The sequence below is a fragment of the Sparus aurata genome, chromosome 22 (genome assembly GCF_900880675.1).
Source record: "Sparus aurata chromosome 22, fSpaAur1.1, whole genome shotgun sequence".
Taxonomy (NCBI): domain Eukaryota; kingdom Metazoa; phylum Chordata; class Actinopteri; order Spariformes; family Sparidae; genus Sparus; species Sparus aurata.
This window is the reverse complement of record NC_044208.1, coordinates 14492940-14513349: the sequence shown is the minus strand read 5'-3', so window position 1 is coordinate 14513349 and position 20410 is coordinate 14492940. Positions and strand designations below refer to the sequence as shown.

Sequence of the window (20410 nt, the reverse complement as noted above, 5' to 3'; positions counted from 1 at the left end):
CGGGCAGTGCACTAGTTTATGAGGAGTTACAGAAATCAGTCAGACCTAACCTACTCTGTAGTGTGTTCTTTCATTTTCTGGATGCATCTCTTCATCAGAAGTCATACGATGAAGATATGTTGGGTTTTAGTGTGTTTCTCCATATATCTCCCGTTGACTTCAATACAACCGGTGCCACAGTCTGGCCCCAAAGCAAAATTTTGTGATGGAATTACCCTTTTGTAGGTTCCTAGGTAGTGGTGTCGCGATATAACAATTTTAACCGTCATGATATTTAAAAATCAAGTACTGATATTGTGTAAGTAAAAGACAAGACGCCAATATATCGTGTACTCAAGGAAAGACAGGACTGACGCAGGGACAAAGAGCAGATACAATAACAGGGTGTGATTACTAATTGAACTCAGGTGAGCAGGGAAAATGGTGGGGAAACAGGCCGAGAGAGCAGGAAAACAAATGGACCAAATCTACAGGAGACTAATCAGGACAGTAACAAGGGAGGGTTTAAAAGCAGGAAGTAACGCAACATGACACGAGGATGAAAATAAATCCACTGCTGTGTCTTTTTCCTCTTAACCACATTTTAATTGCAAGCTCTCGACAGAACAGACAGCGACAGATTTAATTAAAGAAGTGGTCTTTATTACAGCAAAGAAGCCAAACATTACAGACAAGAATAATTATGAACCATGAATATCATTTCTATACTCAGACTGGCCTCTCATCCAGACATCTGCTTCATTCACCACTCTCCAGGGCCATTACTTCAGATTCATTAAGGAGGAATTATGGGCGTCTTGACGGCATTCACTCCTCACGTTTCTCCCTCAAGTGTGGAGATAAGAAGCTTCTTCACGTGCTGTAATGAATTTCTGTTAAAACTCTTGTTCATTTCTCTCTCTCTCTGCATGCTATAGAGATGGCCATCAGTATTGTTCGACCAAAGACACTGGATGTTCTCTCCATTTTTTGGATCAGACCAGAAATCTGAAGCAAAAAAATAAAATGGATGTTTCACCAGCAGAATACAGCTCCGTATTCAGTGGAAACTATAACGCTATCTGTCAAAATTTGAAGCTGAGTCCTCTCGGAGTACAATCTCTGACTTTTTTTAATTTTTTTATCTACAACAGAACTAAAGTTCTGACATTGCATCCATCATCTACATCATCTACTGTTCACCCAACAATAGAGCCTTTAAGGGTACTCATGATAGTCTATGTACAATAACATCCGTAACAGTAGACCTGGGCTACTCTCGTTCCAACCATGTGGAACCTCTGGCATTTTATTTACAATAAAGTTGTTTTTTTTTAATTTTTTTTTTTATTCTGAATGCACAACAGAAACACATCTTGTAATCGATAAAGCCTCACAAAGAATTCATGAAGCATTGTGATTAATAAAACACACTGAGTCATGATCCAAAAGGTATTCAAAACATTGATCGTCCATGAGAACGCATTCAACAAAAGCCCTGGTTTGCGATCTACGATGCTGCTAAAATGCTTGTATCGACAAGGAAATTCAAATGATTAGGCACAATAAATGTTTTTTGTTGTTGTTGTTGTTTCACAGTCCTGCATGTTTCCCTCACTAAGCCTGTTTGCACTGCCGTGTCCGTGTGTATTCAGGGGTAATAGTGAGCAGGATACGAGGATGAAGATAAACAGCTTATCCCGACTAAGACGTTAAGAGGGATCGGAGCTATTATCCAAAATACTCTGTGCATGTTTTAATGCACTCAAGTTCTACTGACCACAAACAGAGCAATGGGGTTTCTTTACACAAATAAACCACGGTAACATCACAGAGTTTCATTAAGTGAAAACAAGACAATACTACTGAATTCCACCTAAATACTGAAAAACTACTTCTAATGCTTTTAATATACAGCTTCTCTCAGGGCTTCTTAAACTTCTCTTCATGGACACAAACTGAGCTGATGTTGCCTCTGACCTCGGGGACCCAGCATGGGCTCGTTAAATCACGCCAACACTCTACTCCCAACACTCTGCAGAGGAAAACAGCTCATTTTGCGTCCCGGCCCGCAGTTGAAGAAGCGCTGGTGGTAGAGTAAACATGGAATGAAGAATGATTGTTCTTACAAGCAATGCAAGTAAACAAACAATAAATACAAACAATGTGCTTTATCCATATAGACATATTTACACAAAGTCTTTGGCTTATGAATAAACATCAGCTACAAAATAATAATAAAAAACAAAAAAGGGAAAAAGGGGTTGGCCGCCAGTGCACGAGAAACAAATGAGGCTCGGGGTCAGTTCACTTCCAATTCTGTAATTCATCCAATCATGAAGAGTTATTCACTTTCAGTCTTAAACCACAAATCTGTTTGCTATTTTGAAATAAAAGATCCCACGTGTGAATCGGCTGAATTGAAAGTGCATTGGGCCCAGCCCTGAAAACAAACATGATTATGCTAATGTAACATGGTTAAACAAAAATCTCAAGTGTTTGGTGTTCAATTTTTTTTTTCTTACAATTTAGGGTACAAAGAAAACTTCAAAAACTTCTATCCAGTAGATCAGTAAATGACGCAGTGAAAGCAGAGAAAATCAACCCTGCACAAAACATAAACGATGACACACATCACACGTTTTAGTGAAACTACACATTTTTCAAGTTGCCACTTCATGATTTTAAAAAATAAATGTAAATCTAAAAAGCTAACACTCCCCATGTAAACGTTCTGTTTTTTGTTCATTGTCACGCTACCTTATCAAATCAGAAAACTTATATTGACACTGAGGTTAATTTCTATTCTGTTGTCTGACAATCTGCTGCATGTAACCAACGTAAAATGGGTTCAAAGTGGCTTTAAGTACTTAAACACATAATGATGTTCTGACTCAGAGTTCACTGAAATGACCAGAAAAACAACATGACGACGCTGCTGATGTATGGAGTAGAAAACAGAAGCATTCACAGAGGTTGGCCAGGCTGCAACTTTAAGTTTCTTGTTCGTGTACAGAAGTACCGGCTGCAAATATACAAACATCACCATGATGAGATGCCCAACACTGTTAAGTTACTCTGAAACTAGCATGAGAGCAGGAATGCGGAGCCACTGAAAACTTGCAGTTATTCAAAAAGCTGTGGTTGCAGCTTGCAAAACGGGAGAGGGCGACATCTACAGGGCACATTGAGTACTGCAGCTGAAACAGCGAGGCATCGAGTCCATGTGAGAGGGGCTGTGGTGAGACGCTAAACATTTAAATGGGGCCCGGAACATACAGGGGCCCACTGGCACTCAAAAAGCTGTACAATAAGCGTAAAGGAGTAAAAGGAGTCTCCCCCCGTGCTGCGCCTCCAGCAGCTCCTCCTGTTCAAAGTCTGAATTTTTCCCTTTGTTTTGGATACTTTACAACACTGCAGGAGAAGTCGGTTTCACTTGAGCCATTCGTAGGGATGCAAAACGGGTGCTACAGAACGGCCATCACAGAGGGGAGTCGGGACCAAGCCAAAGCGAAGGATCAAACACGCAGGAAGTGAACAGATGTTCCCCTTCCTCCTCCTCCTCCTCTTCTTTCCTTCGTTTAGGAGGACTCGATGAACTCCAGTGCCAGGTCGTAGCAGAACCGATACTGTTCCTGTAGACAAACACACCAACATAAACTTAACTTCAAACCTCTGTGTTCATGTTTTCATATTTTGGCTTCTCTGTTTTTTGTACTTTGCAAATATCACAACAAATGAAAGGACTAAATTATCTTCATCATTTCCTAATGACTTTATCCTTAATTCATACTTAATAATGAAGTTAAAAATAAACATTTATTGGATTTTAACTGGCCAGCTACTACAATGTCCACAGTCAGAACATAAGAGCCTTTGTGCTGCTGCATGCTGAGGAAATGTATGTGCTACCTCCTTTGATTAAAATTCAAATCCTCCTGCAGTTAAAGCAGGGACTATACAATTGCTGCTAGGTAAGTATTCAATCACTTTCAAGGTATCTTAACCAAAAGTTCTCAGACACCCAAAACCTTTTTTTTTAATTCCATTTAAATTGTTTCATAAAAGCCAGACTTCCTTATACCTGCAGAAATCAATGTTTACTGCCACTTTGTTTATTTTGCAAGCTGTTCATTTTCATTCTGATTGCGTGTTTTGATCACGATTAATACATTCTTGCTAGTTTTGATGCCGGGAGAGAACAATCAAAAATGACGGCAGGATCAAGATTTTTCACCCACATGAGTAACTGTGTTGATTAAAACAAAAAAATCAAGCATCTTTTCAGAGTATATTTCCATTCTCGCATATTTACAACCTTGCAAATGTAACCTTCAAGACTGTGTACGAACTTTTCACATATTATGTATACTATTTATCATGTTCAGTGTGGTCTACATTCATACTAAGCCTGAACCTTTTAGACCAGAGACTTTCCTAAAAATAGAGGTAGTATCTTTTAGATCAAGGTGCAACCTCGGCCTCTACTGTATTGATTGGCTTCTCAAGCTGCTAGAGATTGAAAATACACATCATTTCCGACCAGTTTCTGTGCTGGCTGCAAATTCCTGTGAACAGTCGTTAACCTGAACCTCGACAGCAATCTACAATTCAGCCTACTGCTGAAAATACCAATTTTGCAGTGTCATAGTAAATATAATATGTGTTGAGAATATATAACCAGAAGGAACAACAACTGAAATAAGTTTGGGTCTTAATTATTTTACCTCTGACAAAGTCTGATATGTTCTGTCTTTGACACTTAAACATGTATATTCATAGTATATTAGTTACTTATTAGTAATTATGGAGCAGTTATTAATGCTTGTATTCATGCAGAATAAGACATTAATAATTACTTAATAAAAAATTACTAATAAGTTGATGAGCAAATAAGTGTCCCTTAATATAAAACGTCACATTTGTATCTTTATAAATATATTTGAATGCAGTCAACACACCAAACCAAACATCTGTCCCTCTCACTGTCTCTGTGTCTCTGTAACTCACCGGAGTATCCACCATGTTGGGTTTGCTGTTCCTCAAAGTCTTCACGGCGTGGAAAACATCCACCACACTCTGTCTCTTAGCCATCTCACACACGATGCTGCTGGCACAGAAAACTCCGCTACGCCCACCTCCATTTCTGTTAACACAAAGACAGCAACACAGAGATAAGTGACAAACAAGCACAATTTAATATTTCATTGGTAGTTTCATCTTTCATAGTGTCGAAGCCACTGAATTTTGGCACAAATCTTCCAGCTTGTCGGTAAAGTTTCTTCATCACCAGCCACAAAAGACCTTATGTTCACAAAATGTGTCGGTCGGAGTGAGTTAACAATTTTTAAAATAATTAACGAATGGTGCGAAGTGGTACAGTGTTACCCCCGATTCCTCAAGTGGATATCAGCTCTTATTAAACAAAAGCAAAATACGAATTTGGCAGCCTATTTTTTATTACCTTGATCTTCAATTAAACAAATTAGCAGATTTTTTTTTAAAGTAAGGTGAACTTCCTCTGATATCTGCTGCTTTTCATGCATGCTTGCTAAAATGAAGAGGAAGATACAAAAGTATCTGAACTCACAGGCAGTGGACGATGGTTCTTCCCTCTCCCTCCTCTCCTTCACGCTGCCACTGGTCCACCTGCAGGATCAGTTTGAGGAAGGAGCGTTTGGAGGCGGGGACTTCTCTATGCCCCGCCCATCCCAGGTACTGGAACTGACGAACCATCAGGTAGCCCTCCTGAGGCTGAGAGAGTGAACAACACACACATTTAGACCAAATTCTCAAGCACAGAAACACATCAACACAGCGTGAACGTACTGACCCTGGTGAGGTTGCAGACTCTGAAGAGTCTGCTGATAACATCACAGTCCATCGAGCAGGACATACATTCCACCTGGACCGGACCGTAACGCAGCATGCCCTCCTCTGGCCAGTACTGGGGACAACCCTGAGTACAACAGATACAGTGTTGACATACAGTACAGGTGCAGAAAAACACACTTTAAGAGAGGCAGAGAGAGACACAGCAGTGAGAAATCCAAAGTTTTAATCCTTTTTCTTCCTTGTAGAAGTTGTTTTCTGTTCATAAATGCTCACTAGACTGACATTTTAAGATAATAGAAGCCGTCAATACAAATTTGCAGTAACCGCCAGACAGGATTATCTTCAGTTTAATTAGATTTTGACCACAGAAATCATTCCAGTTAGATATTAGGTTTTTTACTTTACAGCTGAAAGAATGGCATAGTGTAAAACTTTAAAACAAGAAATAAATGATATATTTTGGCTTTATGTAAGGATGAAACCTGCATCAGCATCTGTTCTCGCATCGTTTATGTATCTAAAGCTATGTTTAGTCTCCAGACAAATCAGTTTCTCATGTCACCATCCTATCTGCACGGGTTGCTGTGGTTACTATGTAGGTGTCGGTCACCTCATGAAAGCATGAGAAACGGAGATCCATCAACTCCCTCTCCAAACAATAATGCTGTCAAGTCAAAGAGCAGACAATTTATGAGAGCATGAGCGAATGCAGACTGTTCTCTGTGTTCTCGTCCATACAGCTTTTGCTTGCAGCAGCCACTCAAATGCACTTCAAACACTCTGGACTTGATGTCGACTTTATGTTGTGACACAAAAGACACTTTGAATTCTGAATTGAGCATCTCTGAACATCTGTAGAAATCTGATTTGAATCGCATTTCAAACTGCAATTCTTGTGTTATTTTGCAGTCAGGACTATATATACACACATATAAACACATTGTATATATCCAAAACATCATCCTCTCAGAAACCAAGAAAAACACCTTCAGATCTTGACATTATAATAAAGCAAAAGTGAAGTGAGTTACCTGAGCCAGGTCGATCTCATTCAACATCACCAAACTGGTACATCCGTAGTCGTAAACCAGACGCCAAAAGTCTTTGACGGTGTTGGGCAAAGGATGCTGGGTAACGATGAACGCAGCAGGCTGTCTGTAGCTCTGCAGGAAATAAAGAGGAACGTAACCTCAGTGGTGCCATTTTGTCTACAAGTGTAATAATGACATTTATCACATCTTTCTTTCTCTCTTCCAAATGTAGACACACATAGAAAGAGAAACAGGAGTGGGACAATTTGTGGGGCAGCAAGCAACACAGGTGATGTTTGGTCACATGATCATGCAGTGGATTCAATGTGAGGGTGAGGAGCATGCATGGCATTTACAAACACACTTGCACGTACAGTAAATCTACATTTATATCTAAAGGGCTCAGTTAACTTCATGTTCAGCTCAAGTTCACGTGAAAAAGTTTCTAAATTTGCCACAGAATAAAAGAGAAATTGATCAGCAGTCTCACAGTTTCTATCCAAACATGAAGTGAACTGAGAGTAAACTGAGCCCGACTCATCCTGAATGAAAATGTACAGCCGGATGTGTGACATGGGCATGAATGACTTGTAAACATGAGGAGACTCTAATGTTGGGGGGGGGGGGTTTCAGGTTGAGGATTGTAGGGTGTAAATGGGTTCGTTAAACATAAACCTGGTGGCAGAACGACACTGAAGCCATGAAACAAATCCAGTATCGGAGATTTGAAGTGAAATCCCATTACCTGGAACTCTTCTGACAGCTTGGTTAGAGAGAGGCCAAAGGTAAGTGACTAAACTTGGACTCAAATTGGACTGAATTCCAGAGATTTTTTTACAGCAGTTTTGTCCTCCAACAGCTTTGTTGGAGAGAAGCCAGGTTTCTTAACACACCATGCATGTATTACAAAATCTCACATACTGCATCTAAAGCCCACCCACTACTATCTCCCCCTCTCTAATCTATGAAAACAAAACATAACCTGTTAAAAACCTGACAATGACCAGATATTTCTATCTTACCTTAAATTTCTACCTGATTTATGACTTTTGTTTTACTCATGGTACATGGGCAGCATGTTGAGTCAGTGTCAACTGTTGCCAATGCAAACGACGTCCTGCAACAATGAGGCTGTAACAGATTGGGTGGTGGCCAGAGAAGCTAGCGGTCTTTTCAGAACCTGGATTTGTCTCTAGCCTTCTGCTGCTAAAACCACAAACACAGCATCACACAAACGGGGAGGGGGGTCTGTGTGTGTGTGTGAGTGTGTGTTGTCAGTATAAATTATGTTCTTAAATATTTGAATGTACATGTCTCTCTTAAAATCTTGTTAAAGTGTGTATCATTTTCAACAAGTATGTGATTGCAGTTTGGGACAGGTATTACATTTTTTTTTCTCTTTAACTTTCTATGTCTTCACAACAAAAAAATGTGTCGAATGTCCCAAACTTCTCTTGCTTGATGTGTTTAAAAAATAACTCAACCTTACTGTAAGTGTGTGTATGTGTGTGAGCCTGTTATAGACTTACATCCATCAGAGCAGCGTTGATGTAGTTGCTGCTTTCTCCGTCTATTGTGATGAGGAAGGGAAGGCATCTGTCAGGAGGAAGGCCATCCATAAAGCGGTTCTTATCTTGGTTTCTAGGCAACAATGCGATGCTGCAGTCCTCAGGCTGAGGCTGAGGAGTCACCGAGTTTAATGTCTGGACAAAAGAGGGAGATTTATATTATGTAAGTTAGAGTTTCTGAAGTTAGTCCCTCTGTGACAGAAATAACTTGTTGTTTCATGTTAATTCAAAAATCGTCAAATGTTGCAAGAAATAGAGAACAGCAAAGAAAGAGGACGACTGTCAGCATCATCAACTATCATGTAACCAGAAACCTTGTTCACAAGAAAAAAACACAAAGAAGGCATCTTTGAGTTTAGCTACTTGTGAGTTGTTTCTGACCGTTATTTCTGGAGCGAAGCTCAGGAATAAAGTCCAATTTTAGGGTTGAGAATTTGAGAAAGACCAGGGGGCTTGTTTATAAAATGGACTTACAATCCATTTCTGGACATACCTTAAATATGACTTAAACAGAAAACCACATATAGGTAGTTATTTAGCTTAATTTGACTTAAAAATGTTCTTATCTCAATGCAAATTCTTGATACTAAAGTGGTGAACTTGGTATGACACTCGAAAGGACATTTGTGGCTTTGTTGTTTGTCAATCCAATATTAAGTCCACAGAAAAACACATCTGGTCTGCTTCAGATTCCTCTACTACTGCTGTGATCGTCTGCCAAAAAGTGTGATTGATTTCTGAACAGGTGTGTCAGTTACAAATTTGATTCTTAGAACCGTCTTAAACAAGGTTTCTCATGCTCAGCATCTTTATGAATTAAACTGAAGTACACACTTGACTAAGTTCAAGTATAAATCAAATAACATTTTTATAAACAAGGCCCCGGGATTTGATTCAGATACTGATAAATTTACCAAAACGTAGCTAAATCTACATCTTGGATGCGGCAGGATCACTCAGAAGCTCAAAAACTTTGCCAAAAACTTTGCCAAAAACTTTGTCGAAGATATCATTTGCAAAATAATCTGCATATGGATGAACAGCAGAGAAAAGGATGATGCTGTAGGAGTGGTGTTTCTACATTCTGATATTTGTTTCGATCTGTAAAAACTCAGCTTCTAAATGCATTGTAACCGACTGCAGCCTCTGCTATTTAGTCATATTCTCTATTTTAGCCTACTTGTTTTGATGTCTGTCTCTTAATGTTTTTAATGGTCTTAAAATGCTATTTTTATTTATTTTTCATTATTATTATTATTATTATTATTATTATTTATCTATTATTTTTTTATGCAATTTTTAATGTCTTTTAAATGAAATGTTTATGTTTTTTAATGTAATTTGTGTGTGCCTGTAAAGCACTTTGAGTTGCCTTGTGTCTGAATTGTGCTATACAAATAAACTTGCCTTGCCTTGCCATATAGTCACATTGTGAAAAGGGACAGTTAAGTACAGATGGCAATCATGTTTACCTGGAACTCGTCCTTCAGATGTGACGAGTTGGTCTGCGAGTCGATGCGGATCAGCTCATAAAAAGCAGCTTTGAACTCGCACACTGGTATGGCTGTTTCTCCACATAGACAGGCCTCTAGAATGGCATCGTGGATAAATATGTACTGCTCCTGGAGACGAATAATTCAACACATTCATATCATCGTACAAGCACACACCTTTCACTTTTATATAAAACCATTGGCTAAAAGAAAAACACACACAGCTTGTAACACAGATAACACAAACAGCTGTGAGCATGCGGACTGACAGCGTGAGTGAGTGGTGACTGATGGGAGATGGAGATATGAGTGAGACGAGATGACGACTGTCGAGTTTTTGGTTCACTTCACCTCGGGAAGTTGTATTTTTGGATCTTTGGATCAAACAAATGATAGCAGTTTCAATCCAATGAACAGACAGAGTGAATTGAAGGCTGCTGTGGGGAATGAATGTGTGATTTGCTATCTGATAGAAGACATGAGTTTGTCTTCCAGTGAGTTGTTGCTGAAGACCAGCAACCACTCTGTGGAAGCAAACGCTGTTCCAATAAAGAATAAAGACTGAACAAACAGCACCAAAGAAATACAGCAGGCATTTAGGTCTTCTTTGGGTGTTTCTGCTTGGATATCTCTGAATGTTAATAGTGCATATTTATTTTGAAATTCTGTACAATATTAGCGGGTCCCTCAAATTCAGAATGACCTGCCAGAGGGGATCAGGGAAGCTAATACATTGTTTTATTTTCATTCACTTTTAAAAATTGAGAGGGGGTTGTAGCCAATTCCGTGGTCTGTCCAGGGACCATGGTCACTGCCACTGGGGCGCTAGATACACTGGTCCTGACTAGCTCATCAGTGGTCGTGACCAGTTGCTCTGTGGCACGGACCAGTGGTCACAACCACTAGGGGTGCTAAAGACACTGGTCCTGACCAGCTCCTCAGTGATCTGCCCTGTGGTCCCTGTGGTCTGTGAAGTGACTTTAGTACTTTCTCCCCTTTGTAGTCATTTTGGCAGCACTGTGAGCTGGATAAATGTCAGAGATCCTAATATTTTGTCTATAAAATACACTTTATCAGAATTATTATGATTAATATTGTTATATTTATTGATTATGAAGATCCCTGTGGAGCTGGTCGGGACCAGTGTCTTTAGCGCCCCTAGTGGTTGTGACCACTGGTAAGGCCAGAGACCATGGTCCCTGGACAGACCATGGAATCGGCTACAATTCCTGCTGCCTGCTTGGTTTGTATCAGTATCTGTGTGTGCTTGAACTGTTCTTAATTCAGTATGTTTGCTGGGGACCTCCAGTGGGGGACGGAGGTACTTCATTCAGGAACATACAAATTGTAATTCTTCATCCCACCACTGAGTGGTGCCAAAGTCAGATATTAAGTGGCTTTATATAAATAACTTTAAATATGACTTTCACCTTTGTGAGCCAGAAATACTTATCATTTACTGTGTAACTGAAGTGACATGTTTATGGATGGACGGCAGATAGATGTAGTCACTTCAGCCGCACCATGCTGAAGGCTCATTCTGCTGGTGAGGTTTTACTGAGCAGATTCTAAGATGAGGATGCAGATGGAGGATGGGTAATGCAGTCACCTCAGTCTGTACCATGTTGATCCTTCTGGAGCGAAGAGCCTTCACACAGTTGTAGATGTCGACCACTCCTTCTCTCTCCGCCATGTCCAACATGATGTCGATGACTATGAAGCAGCCTGTACGACCCGCTCCAGCACTGCAGACGGAAACACAGACAGTGAGAGAATCAATCTTTATGTCTATAATTGATAACAGATATGCAAGTATATATATATGTATATCATATAATGATTTGCTTGTAGTTATACCTGCAGTGGACCACAATGGGCCCAGCAGAGGGTGGATTGGAGATTTTCACTCTGCGGATGAAGGAGAGTAGACCCGTGGCGTGATACGGGACTCCATGATCAGGCCAGCCTGTGAAGTGGAACTGCTTGACTTCCCTCACCTCGTTGAAACCACGCTGAGTAAAGACCAAAGGGATTTTTAGGTTACATTACATGGTACCTGTATGGTTTATATTTCATAACGTTGCTGAATATAAATTAAAATGATCATTAATCAGAGAGAATCTGCAACTAGACAAGCTCAACCATATTTTGTCATTAGTTTAAACATGTACAAGAGCTTCATAGTCTTTTTAGTTATAGTAACTTTTTTAAAATGTATATTTTGTAAATGATGAGGAAACATTAAACACAACACAGTGACGCTACCATGATGGGAGCTAAAAAACATCACTCACCCTCTCCAGTGTGAATGTGCGTACCACATATTCAGCCAAAGGTTCAACCTCCACAAACGTCACCTTGAAGTCTCCGTACACCTCGGCATCATCGGGCCAATACTTATAGCACTTCACCTGTTCGATAAAAGAGCAGCATCTGATGAATGAAACATGTTCAACGGCCTGGATCAAGTGGCAGAAATGGGTCTTATGTAGTAGAAAACAATGTAAAATGAAGCCCTTAAAATGGCCGACTTCACCAATAAAACATCAGTACAACAGAGACCAGACCGATTCATTTTCCTCCCCATTTCATTCGCTTATCACTACAAATTCAACATCAACACTGCCAAACACTAAAACACTTGAAGAATATATTTCTGCCAGTAATCCCAAAGCTTCCTAATCAAGCTGATGATTTCTGAATTGTAACTATGAAATGAAAGTAAAAGAGCATCGTACCCTCCCGACCTCCACCAGATTGGTTACCATGACGATGCAGGCTGACTGTTCCTGCCACACCATCCTCCAGAAGTCATACACCGTCTCATGAACAGGACCTGCACAAAAACACACTCAGTACTTTGCAGGGGGCAAGTAACTAATTACATCTACACAAATTGATAATTGATTGCAATTAAGTCATTTTTTGGTACCTATGATTATTCTTTCAAGTCTCTAATTTTACTCATACTCTACATTACAACATTTAATCTACTTAATGAACAATTACTCTGAGTAGCATTTGGGAAGAAAACTTTGTACTTTTACTTAAATATTACCTACATGCCAGTAGTTTTAATGTGATTCAGTTATATTTCCACAATATAACTGTACTCTTTCCACCACTGGTATTTTGTATGAACTCTACAACATTTGCGAGGAAAACAGTGTGAAATTATCTTACCTTGAGTAGCAATGTAGTGACTTGGTCTCTGGTAGCCCTGAAAACACAACACACAACATAAAAACTCAATAAACTACATAAAAACTGTTTGATCACATTGTGAAGTCTCGGTGTTGACAGTGCAACGGTAACATTGTGGAGCACTGCCATGAAGTTTGACAATTTAATTGTTACTTATGGACTACATGTGGAGTTGCCCTGAATACTATTTGTATTAAAGTTTTTTCAAAAGTTTGTCATCTCATAAAGGTATACTCGCACCTGAACTTTCTCAATATCAACACTAAACTTCAGAATGATGCTGCAAGTAAGGCCCTGCTTTCAGGCAAAAAAAAGCTACGACAGCCACTGATTAGGATTTCCAAAATCAGGTACTATGCATAAGGAAACGTACAGCACATAGTTGGATGTAAGGTGGTGGAAGGGCAAGATGGAGTGAAATCTGTCATGCAGCAGAGACCCCAGCAACTCAAAATGTGCAGAACATGTGTAAATGGGTGAATAAAGGTGTAGAGGTTGAGGGGCATGAATGGAAGAATACACAGTGATACTTACATCCCTGTACAGCCAAATCTACAGCCCAAGCCACAGGCAGAAAGAACGGGTGGAAGAAAGAAAGAAAGGAATAAAGAAAGAAAGAAAGAAAGAAAAAAAGAAAGAAAGAAAGAAAGCACAACAATGTCAGTGAGTGTCAATCAGAGAAAAGAAAAGTTGCATTGACATAATGGGAGTTTGAACAGGACATGCAGAAAATAAAACATGATCTAAGACTTAGACTGAAGAGAGAGGGCACTTCCTGATGTCTCCAAGATTATCTGGCTACACCAGTGTACGGAGTGTCCACTCTATTCATTCTAACTCTAGTGCAATGTGAGTGGTAGCATGCATGTGACAGTTTTAATGACAGCTAATGGTAATAGAAAAGATTATGCTATTAGCAGTATAAGCATTTTACATGCAGTTTATTGTTTTGAAGGTGACAGCAGAGTGGAGGTGAAGATGGAAAAACAGATGGATGATAGATGTGTGTTTAGATGGAGTGAACTGATGGATAAATAACTGAAATACAAGAGATGGAAGATGAACAGTGTATTCATGGAATTGATAAAGAGATGACTTGACCCCTAAAAAGAGGAATTGACTGAAGGGTACAGGCAGTGACTAATTCACTTTCTTGCCTTAGAGTTAGACGTCAGTCCAATAACACAAGGCTAGCACCAGCAGTTAGGTTAGCTTAGCTTAGCATCAGGACTAAAAAGAAGACAAAAAAGCTAGCCTTCCTCCGTCCAAAGGTACCAAATCTGTCTAAAAGCACAAAAGGAAATATTCCTCAAAATGTCAACATATCTAATTAAAACTGAGTCATGGCATTAAGATCTATCTTTGTACAGCTCTTAGCATTGAGACTGAGTCAATCCTTCTCAACCCAAATGATGACAAAAGAATCTACTATATTTAAAGGAGACCTTTTATGCTTTTTTTTAGTTTTTCCGTTTCCTTCAGTGTTTTAATTATCTTCTTGCATGTAAAAGATCTTGAAAGTTAAAAAAGTCAGAGGGATTGAAGAGACATGAGCTAAACTTGGATGCCATGGGAAAACTGATTGATGACTCTGAATATGAGCATTATCTGTCTCCTTTAATGTATCTCACATAGCCTACTTTAGAAATGGCTGCATCAGGAATCTATGATGTATTCAGAATGGGTGCACACATGAAGACACGGATAGAAGGACAGCACTGGTGAAAAGACACATGTACTGTATGCATGATGTGTTTTCTGGGGTGGCTGGATGCTTAAAAATGACACGATGGATGACTGGTAGACGCAATAAAGGTATAGAGGCCTGACATACGAGCGAGGGAGTGTGGTTTCGTTGGTTTCGTTGGGAGCCAATAGTAGCATTCGATGCGTTTCCACTTACATCGATGTAGTTGGCGTTGATGTAGTCGGAGGAGGGGTCGTCTTCTATGGGCTGGAGGATAACCCTTGAGTGATCATCTAGAAAAACACACAAGATGACAGTGTTGGAGAGAGCAACAGAGAGAGATAGAAACAGAGAGAAAGAGAAAACAGACAGAGAATATTTGTTCAAGGGCAGAAAATGAATTTATGTATTTTGTGTGATGGGATCTTCACTGTCATCCAAATCTGGTCAAACCACCCACCCATATAGTCCTGATAAAGCAGATTAAATGCCTTTTTGGCTGTTAAGCTATTAATAAATAATACCTACATGTTTTTCTGTTAATATAACAGACAAAGGCTAGAACGTGTATAGAATCTATCTTGACTGAAAAACAGACACTACATTCAGGGAAAGAGAAGTATAAAAGTATCTAAGACTCGGTAGAGACTTAGACTTTCTGCTCTATTGCCATTGGTAGTTCTTTCTTTTACACTTCTTTCTTTTTGTACTTACACTGTGTACGCATGTGATGATATAAAAAATGTCAAAATAATTGTGATTCACGATTTCATCTTGATAATGATCCAAATATGCTTAAAACAGAATCCACAGCCCAATATCGGCCTATTGATGTAGAAGCACTTTACCTTACGGCATATTTTGTCTTGAGAAACAAAAAGCACACACGTCTTTTTTTAATGAACATCCTTTCTGGTGAAAAACAATGAAATAATCTCAAATAACAGAATCATAAATCAAAAGGTATCAGGCATAAATAAAGGCTAAATATGTGAATAAAAAATAGAACACTGAGATCATTATTTCTTACATGTAATTTATGCATGTCTTAAAATTAGGCTCTATTTGTTATCATCCAGATAATAGAAAACAGAAATGAAAAACAGACACTTTACATTGCACAACAGTTACACACTTATATAGTGTGCATTTTGATTATCAACTTATTTTTTATTTTATTCTTTAGTACACTTTATCTATAGCAAAGTTTAAGTGTATTTTTCTACTTTTTTGTGTGTATTCGCTACTCTAGCTGCCTTTCCTTGCCTTTTATACTGACCTGTCCTATACCTGTTCAAATGGCAATACAAATCTAATCTGATCTAATCTAATCTAAAAATCACCACCATCATTTTATCCTGTATGCTGTATTAAACATAAGGCAGGAGTACAGAACAGATCATAGTCCTTTAAATGTAGATTCTCTTGGGAGTTTTAGTGTCCTGTGACCAATTGATCAGTTAGTTTATTGATAAATAAAAGCATACAGTCCAAACCATAATCTATATACATATAATTGACATGTAACATATCATTGTCAACACATGAATAAAATTATGCAACAACATGGTCATGTTCCAACATTTTTAAGCAAGTGTGTTACTAAGACTCTTTTCTGTGATGATTTGAATCGATTTTACTGAGAACACATCAGTACTCAGTGAAGTGATTGTGTACTTATTGCCAATCAAACCTTGAAGTCTCTCACAAAGTCTCACAAGAGCCAAGTCAGTACACATCCCTTGAAAAAAATACATGTAAGTTGTATGTATTTGTTTTGTCTTGTCTTCCTTCTGTAAAGCAGGTTGTAACTTCTGATTTGGACATACATAAATTAAGCGTGCTTGCTTACATGCTATGATGTTCCCATAGCGGTTCTTGGTGCGGTTCTGCTCCTTCTTGGCAACATCCCAGGAGGCCGACTGGCCCTCGAAGAAGCTCTGTATCACCAACAACAGACGAAACAATAAGAAGAAAATTACACTTCGTGGGTCCTAAACGATCCTATTCCAGCTGGATGACTCGGGGCAGAAAAAAGTGGCTTCATTTAATGGTAACATGAGCGGTGACTAGGCATGGATACAAAAGTGTGCATCATAAAAAAGGTTTGTGGCTCTTTAACTTTTTAGTCAATAAGACAGAAAATACTTTCAAATTAAGAGGCAATTCAGCCATTCTTGGGATTTTATCATTTTAATGTAAAGCCCTAACATTGATTTTTATAATATGCTCTGTGTTGTTCTCTATATCACATCATCATGGCGGGTCCTTCCACTAGTGGTAATAAAAGTACTGCTACTATTATTCTTACTTCGTACTCCTCCTTGAAGCCGTAGCTGTCGGATGTTTTCATCAGGTTGATGTGCTGCAGGAGGTCGGCCACTCTGATGGCAGGGTGGAGCTGTCCCGTCTGATACGGAGACTCAGTTCCTTCACAGTGATACCGAGGAACATCCAGAAGTCTGCTGTTCTCTGCTGCAGAGGCACTGTGGTTCTCATCTGCAAGAGGAGGAAGCTACTCATCAGTTCAACCGTTAATTAACCACAGTTTGCACTGCGATTACAGCAGCATTTTATACTGTCTGAGGAAATAAAGTGATGTTTTTTTCAGGTTTAAGGAATGAATCATGTTGTAAAAACATTTCCAAAGGTTTGTGAGTTAATGTGGATTAGATAGCACATTCACTGATTACAAGCTTGAAAAGAATGTATTACTTGAATCCTTCTTGACAAACTTCCAATTGACTTATCTTCTTTTTTAAACTAGACATTTTGAAATCATAATCCTTGTTCTGTGGATATTTTCTGATTTGTTGTCCCTTAAGTCTAAACTTAATTAGGAAATTAGGAAGGAGATCTTTTAGGTTTTCTGCACCTACTGCATGGAACAATTTACAGACGATTTAAAAGTCCAGGTTGTTTGTGTGTGAATGTTTTATCTGTTTATTTTAAAGTCTCTCTATTTCATGTTGCTTTCCAGTTATTTTCAATTCTGTAACTCTGTGTGGCTGCAAGATCTTTGTTGCACAGGAGATCATTGATCTCAATGTCACTAACATGGTTAAATATAAGCAATAAAAAACACCCCATGAGTCATATTGTTCTCTCTCTGTATGTTCTGTCCACACTCACCTGTGATTGGAACTACATGTCAAAGCAGCGTTAAAAGGAAAGAGCAAAGAGGTTTAGTCAGACTGCAGGAGGAGGATTTGTTAGGAAGACTCTAAACATGATCTACAAAGACCTACATATATGATGATACAAATAAACAGAAGCTGATCTCACAAAACAATGGAGCATTCTCAACACCTGTATCTACAATATATCATCCATCTGTTGCGTCAATTTGAAATTAAAAACACAGATGACCAATCATCTGCTATATGGTGCAGACAGGCTGTGATTATAGCTTCCATGATGTAATTAAAAAGCTTTCATTTGCAGGTAATCATGGGTTCAAACTGTTGTGGATCTTCCAGGTGAATGTGTCGGTGCGGTGGTTTATAATGTGAGCTGGCAGGAGTAATGCACAGACTGACAGGCTGTATAATGGAGGAGCCCGGTGTTGCAACATAACCGACTGATTTCATCCCCACCACTGTTTATTAACTGACACTGTTTATTTCATCCGGCCGATGCGTCTCTCTGCTCTGAGGACATGTTAGCTCATTACTGACTGTTAAAGGTTTGTTAAGCCCTCGTCAGGCCAATTAACAGCAAACTTGACCCGACAGTGCCTCTTAAATCGCTACTTCCTGCTACTTCTTCCCATTCTGTGATGTGATTGGCCAAGACAGATTGTAACTGAAGCCTTCACTCCAAATTAGAGGCAATGGAACAGTTAATTAACACAGTTTGGTGGCATTGTGGATTGTGGAACCCTTAAGGGTATGTTGGAGCTCTACATCATGCGGCAGCGTCAAACTAAAGATAAACAGTGCGGTTCAACATGGGAGCTGGAGTAGCTTCCAACTTGGCAAAAACTGCAGCTTTTACAGTTCAGACCGGGGCATCAGCAACAAAACAAGGCTGGGGACCGACACAGATGGCAGATGGATCCAATGCACAGAAAACTTCCACAGGACTACAGGCACTGAGCTGTTCACGGTCACTCGATGTCACAGATTTAATCGGCAGTCGTTTTTGCAGTGGTAATGTGACAAATTGTCTTCCTGCTTTTATGGATCAGTTGCTGTCGTTTTTGGGACAGGAAATGGCATGCATTAAAACAACCAAAAACTGGGGAAATAATGAGGTCTCTAAGGGAGAATGATGGCAATTACTGTGAATATCAATAACTCCCAGCAGGGAACAGAAAATGTGGCTGGGATTGGGAGTGATTGAACCTGAGGAAAACACAGTACGACAGATGAAGGGCTTGGCTGCTGGAGTTTTTAATACCGGCCGTGTTTAACACAAAGAGTTGGCACAAGGTGGCAGAGAAAAACACATCTTTAGATTGCCTCTGAACCAAAATCAGACTTTCATTTTGTATTTTTGTTGTATTTCCCTGTAAATATATCCATTTCAGTGGTTTTCACTGCTTGTTGAATTGATAGGTCCCCATCTCTGATAATGCTAGAGACCTTTATGAAACATCTAGCACTTATAACATGCAGAAAAGAGGCAATCCTTGGTACCAAAACTTCCAACAACCCACTGAAGTCAAAGTCCATCACACCGCAGGACACAATGGGAACGCCTGACACAAAATGTGGACCTACTTAATGACGCACAGGGATAACAGAGACAGGGCTGCAAACACAGGGGCTTTGGGATGATGATAGGTGATCAATAAAGGGAGCTGGTGGTGAATGGGACATATCCAACCATGCCATAATTCTCACCTAGCACAGCAGTAGGAACCAGAGGATCGTTGGGCACTGCAGGGAGGAAACGGTGAGGAAATTCTCTGAATTTCATTGTTAATCAAACAAAAATGACGAGCTGACCGTCATACGTGAGCATTCGGTAAATGTAAACTGTAAAACTGTTCAGGCTGAATCACTGATCATGGTGTTCATTTCTGCTGCTAGGCAAAAACATCAATTAGTAACTGTTTTGATCACTGATTCTATTTCAGTCATTATCCAGGCAAAATTACCCAAAATAATGTAGTTCCTGGTTCTAGTATGTGAGAGTCGACACATTTCTCTCTTTTACATCATTGTAAACAAAACATCTTTGGCTTTAACATTGTTAATATTACCCAAAAAAGACGTGTGGACTCTGGGAAACTGTGATGGACATTTTTCAATAGGGCTTCATAATTCATTGAAATATTATTGACATCACAATATGGCAAACCAGCATCATAATGATGTCCTGTAGTGCTCTGGCATCAAATCGAGTTCTCCAGAAGTAGGACAACATGTCTGTTTGCTACAGACTCCAACACATGTCACATCATCGTGAAACTGATAGCTCAGTGAAAATGAAAATTCCAAGTAATCGCAATTGCTATTGAAACAATCATCATATGATTTTTTTTTTCATTTTGTGCAGCTCTATTATTCACTATTTTCAGACATTTTAGAACCCAAGAAGAATTTTAGAACTCAAAAAAATATGAACTACTTGCAGCCTGAGTTGTTACCTGGCTGTTAGTAAGAA

General features: G+C 39.3%; 1 protein-coding gene across 22 annotated transcripts in view; it reads right to left on the bottom strand.

The window, feature by feature from the left end:
* Positions 1 to 620: 620 nt before the first annotated feature.
* The window catches only part of ptprk (protein tyrosine phosphatase receptor type K), a 127056-nt gene continuing 107266 nt past the window's right edge, over positions 621 to 20410 (bottom strand). For 3 of the 22 annotated variants that reach the window (XM_030405005.1, XM_030404999.1, XM_030405007.1), the window contains 19 exons: positions 19645 to 19680; positions 17930 to 17941; positions 17109 to 17296; positions 16650 to 16749; positions 14945 to 15090; positions 13645 to 13662; positions 13090 to 13126; positions 12645 to 12742; positions 12201 to 12317; positions 11764 to 11918; positions 11516 to 11651; positions 9886 to 10035; positions 8375 to 8548; positions 7591 to 7608; positions 6846 to 6977; positions 5813 to 5938; positions 5570 to 5733; positions 4990 to 5125; positions 621 to 3614 (listed from right to left, as the gene is read on the bottom strand). In XM_030405005.1, the coding sequence (XP_030260865.1) occupies positions 3561 to 3614; positions 4990 to 5125; positions 5570 to 5733; positions 5813 to 5938; positions 6846 to 6977; positions 7591 to 7608; positions 8375 to 8548; positions 9886 to 10035; positions 11516 to 11651; positions 11764 to 11918; positions 12201 to 12317; positions 12645 to 12742; positions 13090 to 13126; positions 13645 to 13662; positions 14945 to 15090; positions 16650 to 16749; positions 17109 to 17296; positions 17930 to 17941; positions 19645 to 19680 (1997 nt within the window). In that variant the 3' untranslated portion in view covers positions 621 to 3560. The remainder of the gene's footprint in view (positions 3615 to 4989; positions 5126 to 5569; positions 5734 to 5812; positions 5939 to 6845; positions 6978 to 7590; positions 7609 to 8374; positions 8549 to 9885; positions 10036 to 11515; positions 11652 to 11763; positions 11919 to 12200; positions 12318 to 12644; positions 12743 to 13089; positions 13127 to 13644; positions 13663 to 14944; positions 15091 to 16649; positions 16750 to 17108; positions 17297 to 17929; positions 17942 to 19644; positions 19681 to 20410) is intronic. The other 19 variants (XM_030405014.1, XM_030405018.1, XM_030405008.1 and 16 more) reach the window with 16 other exon arrangements.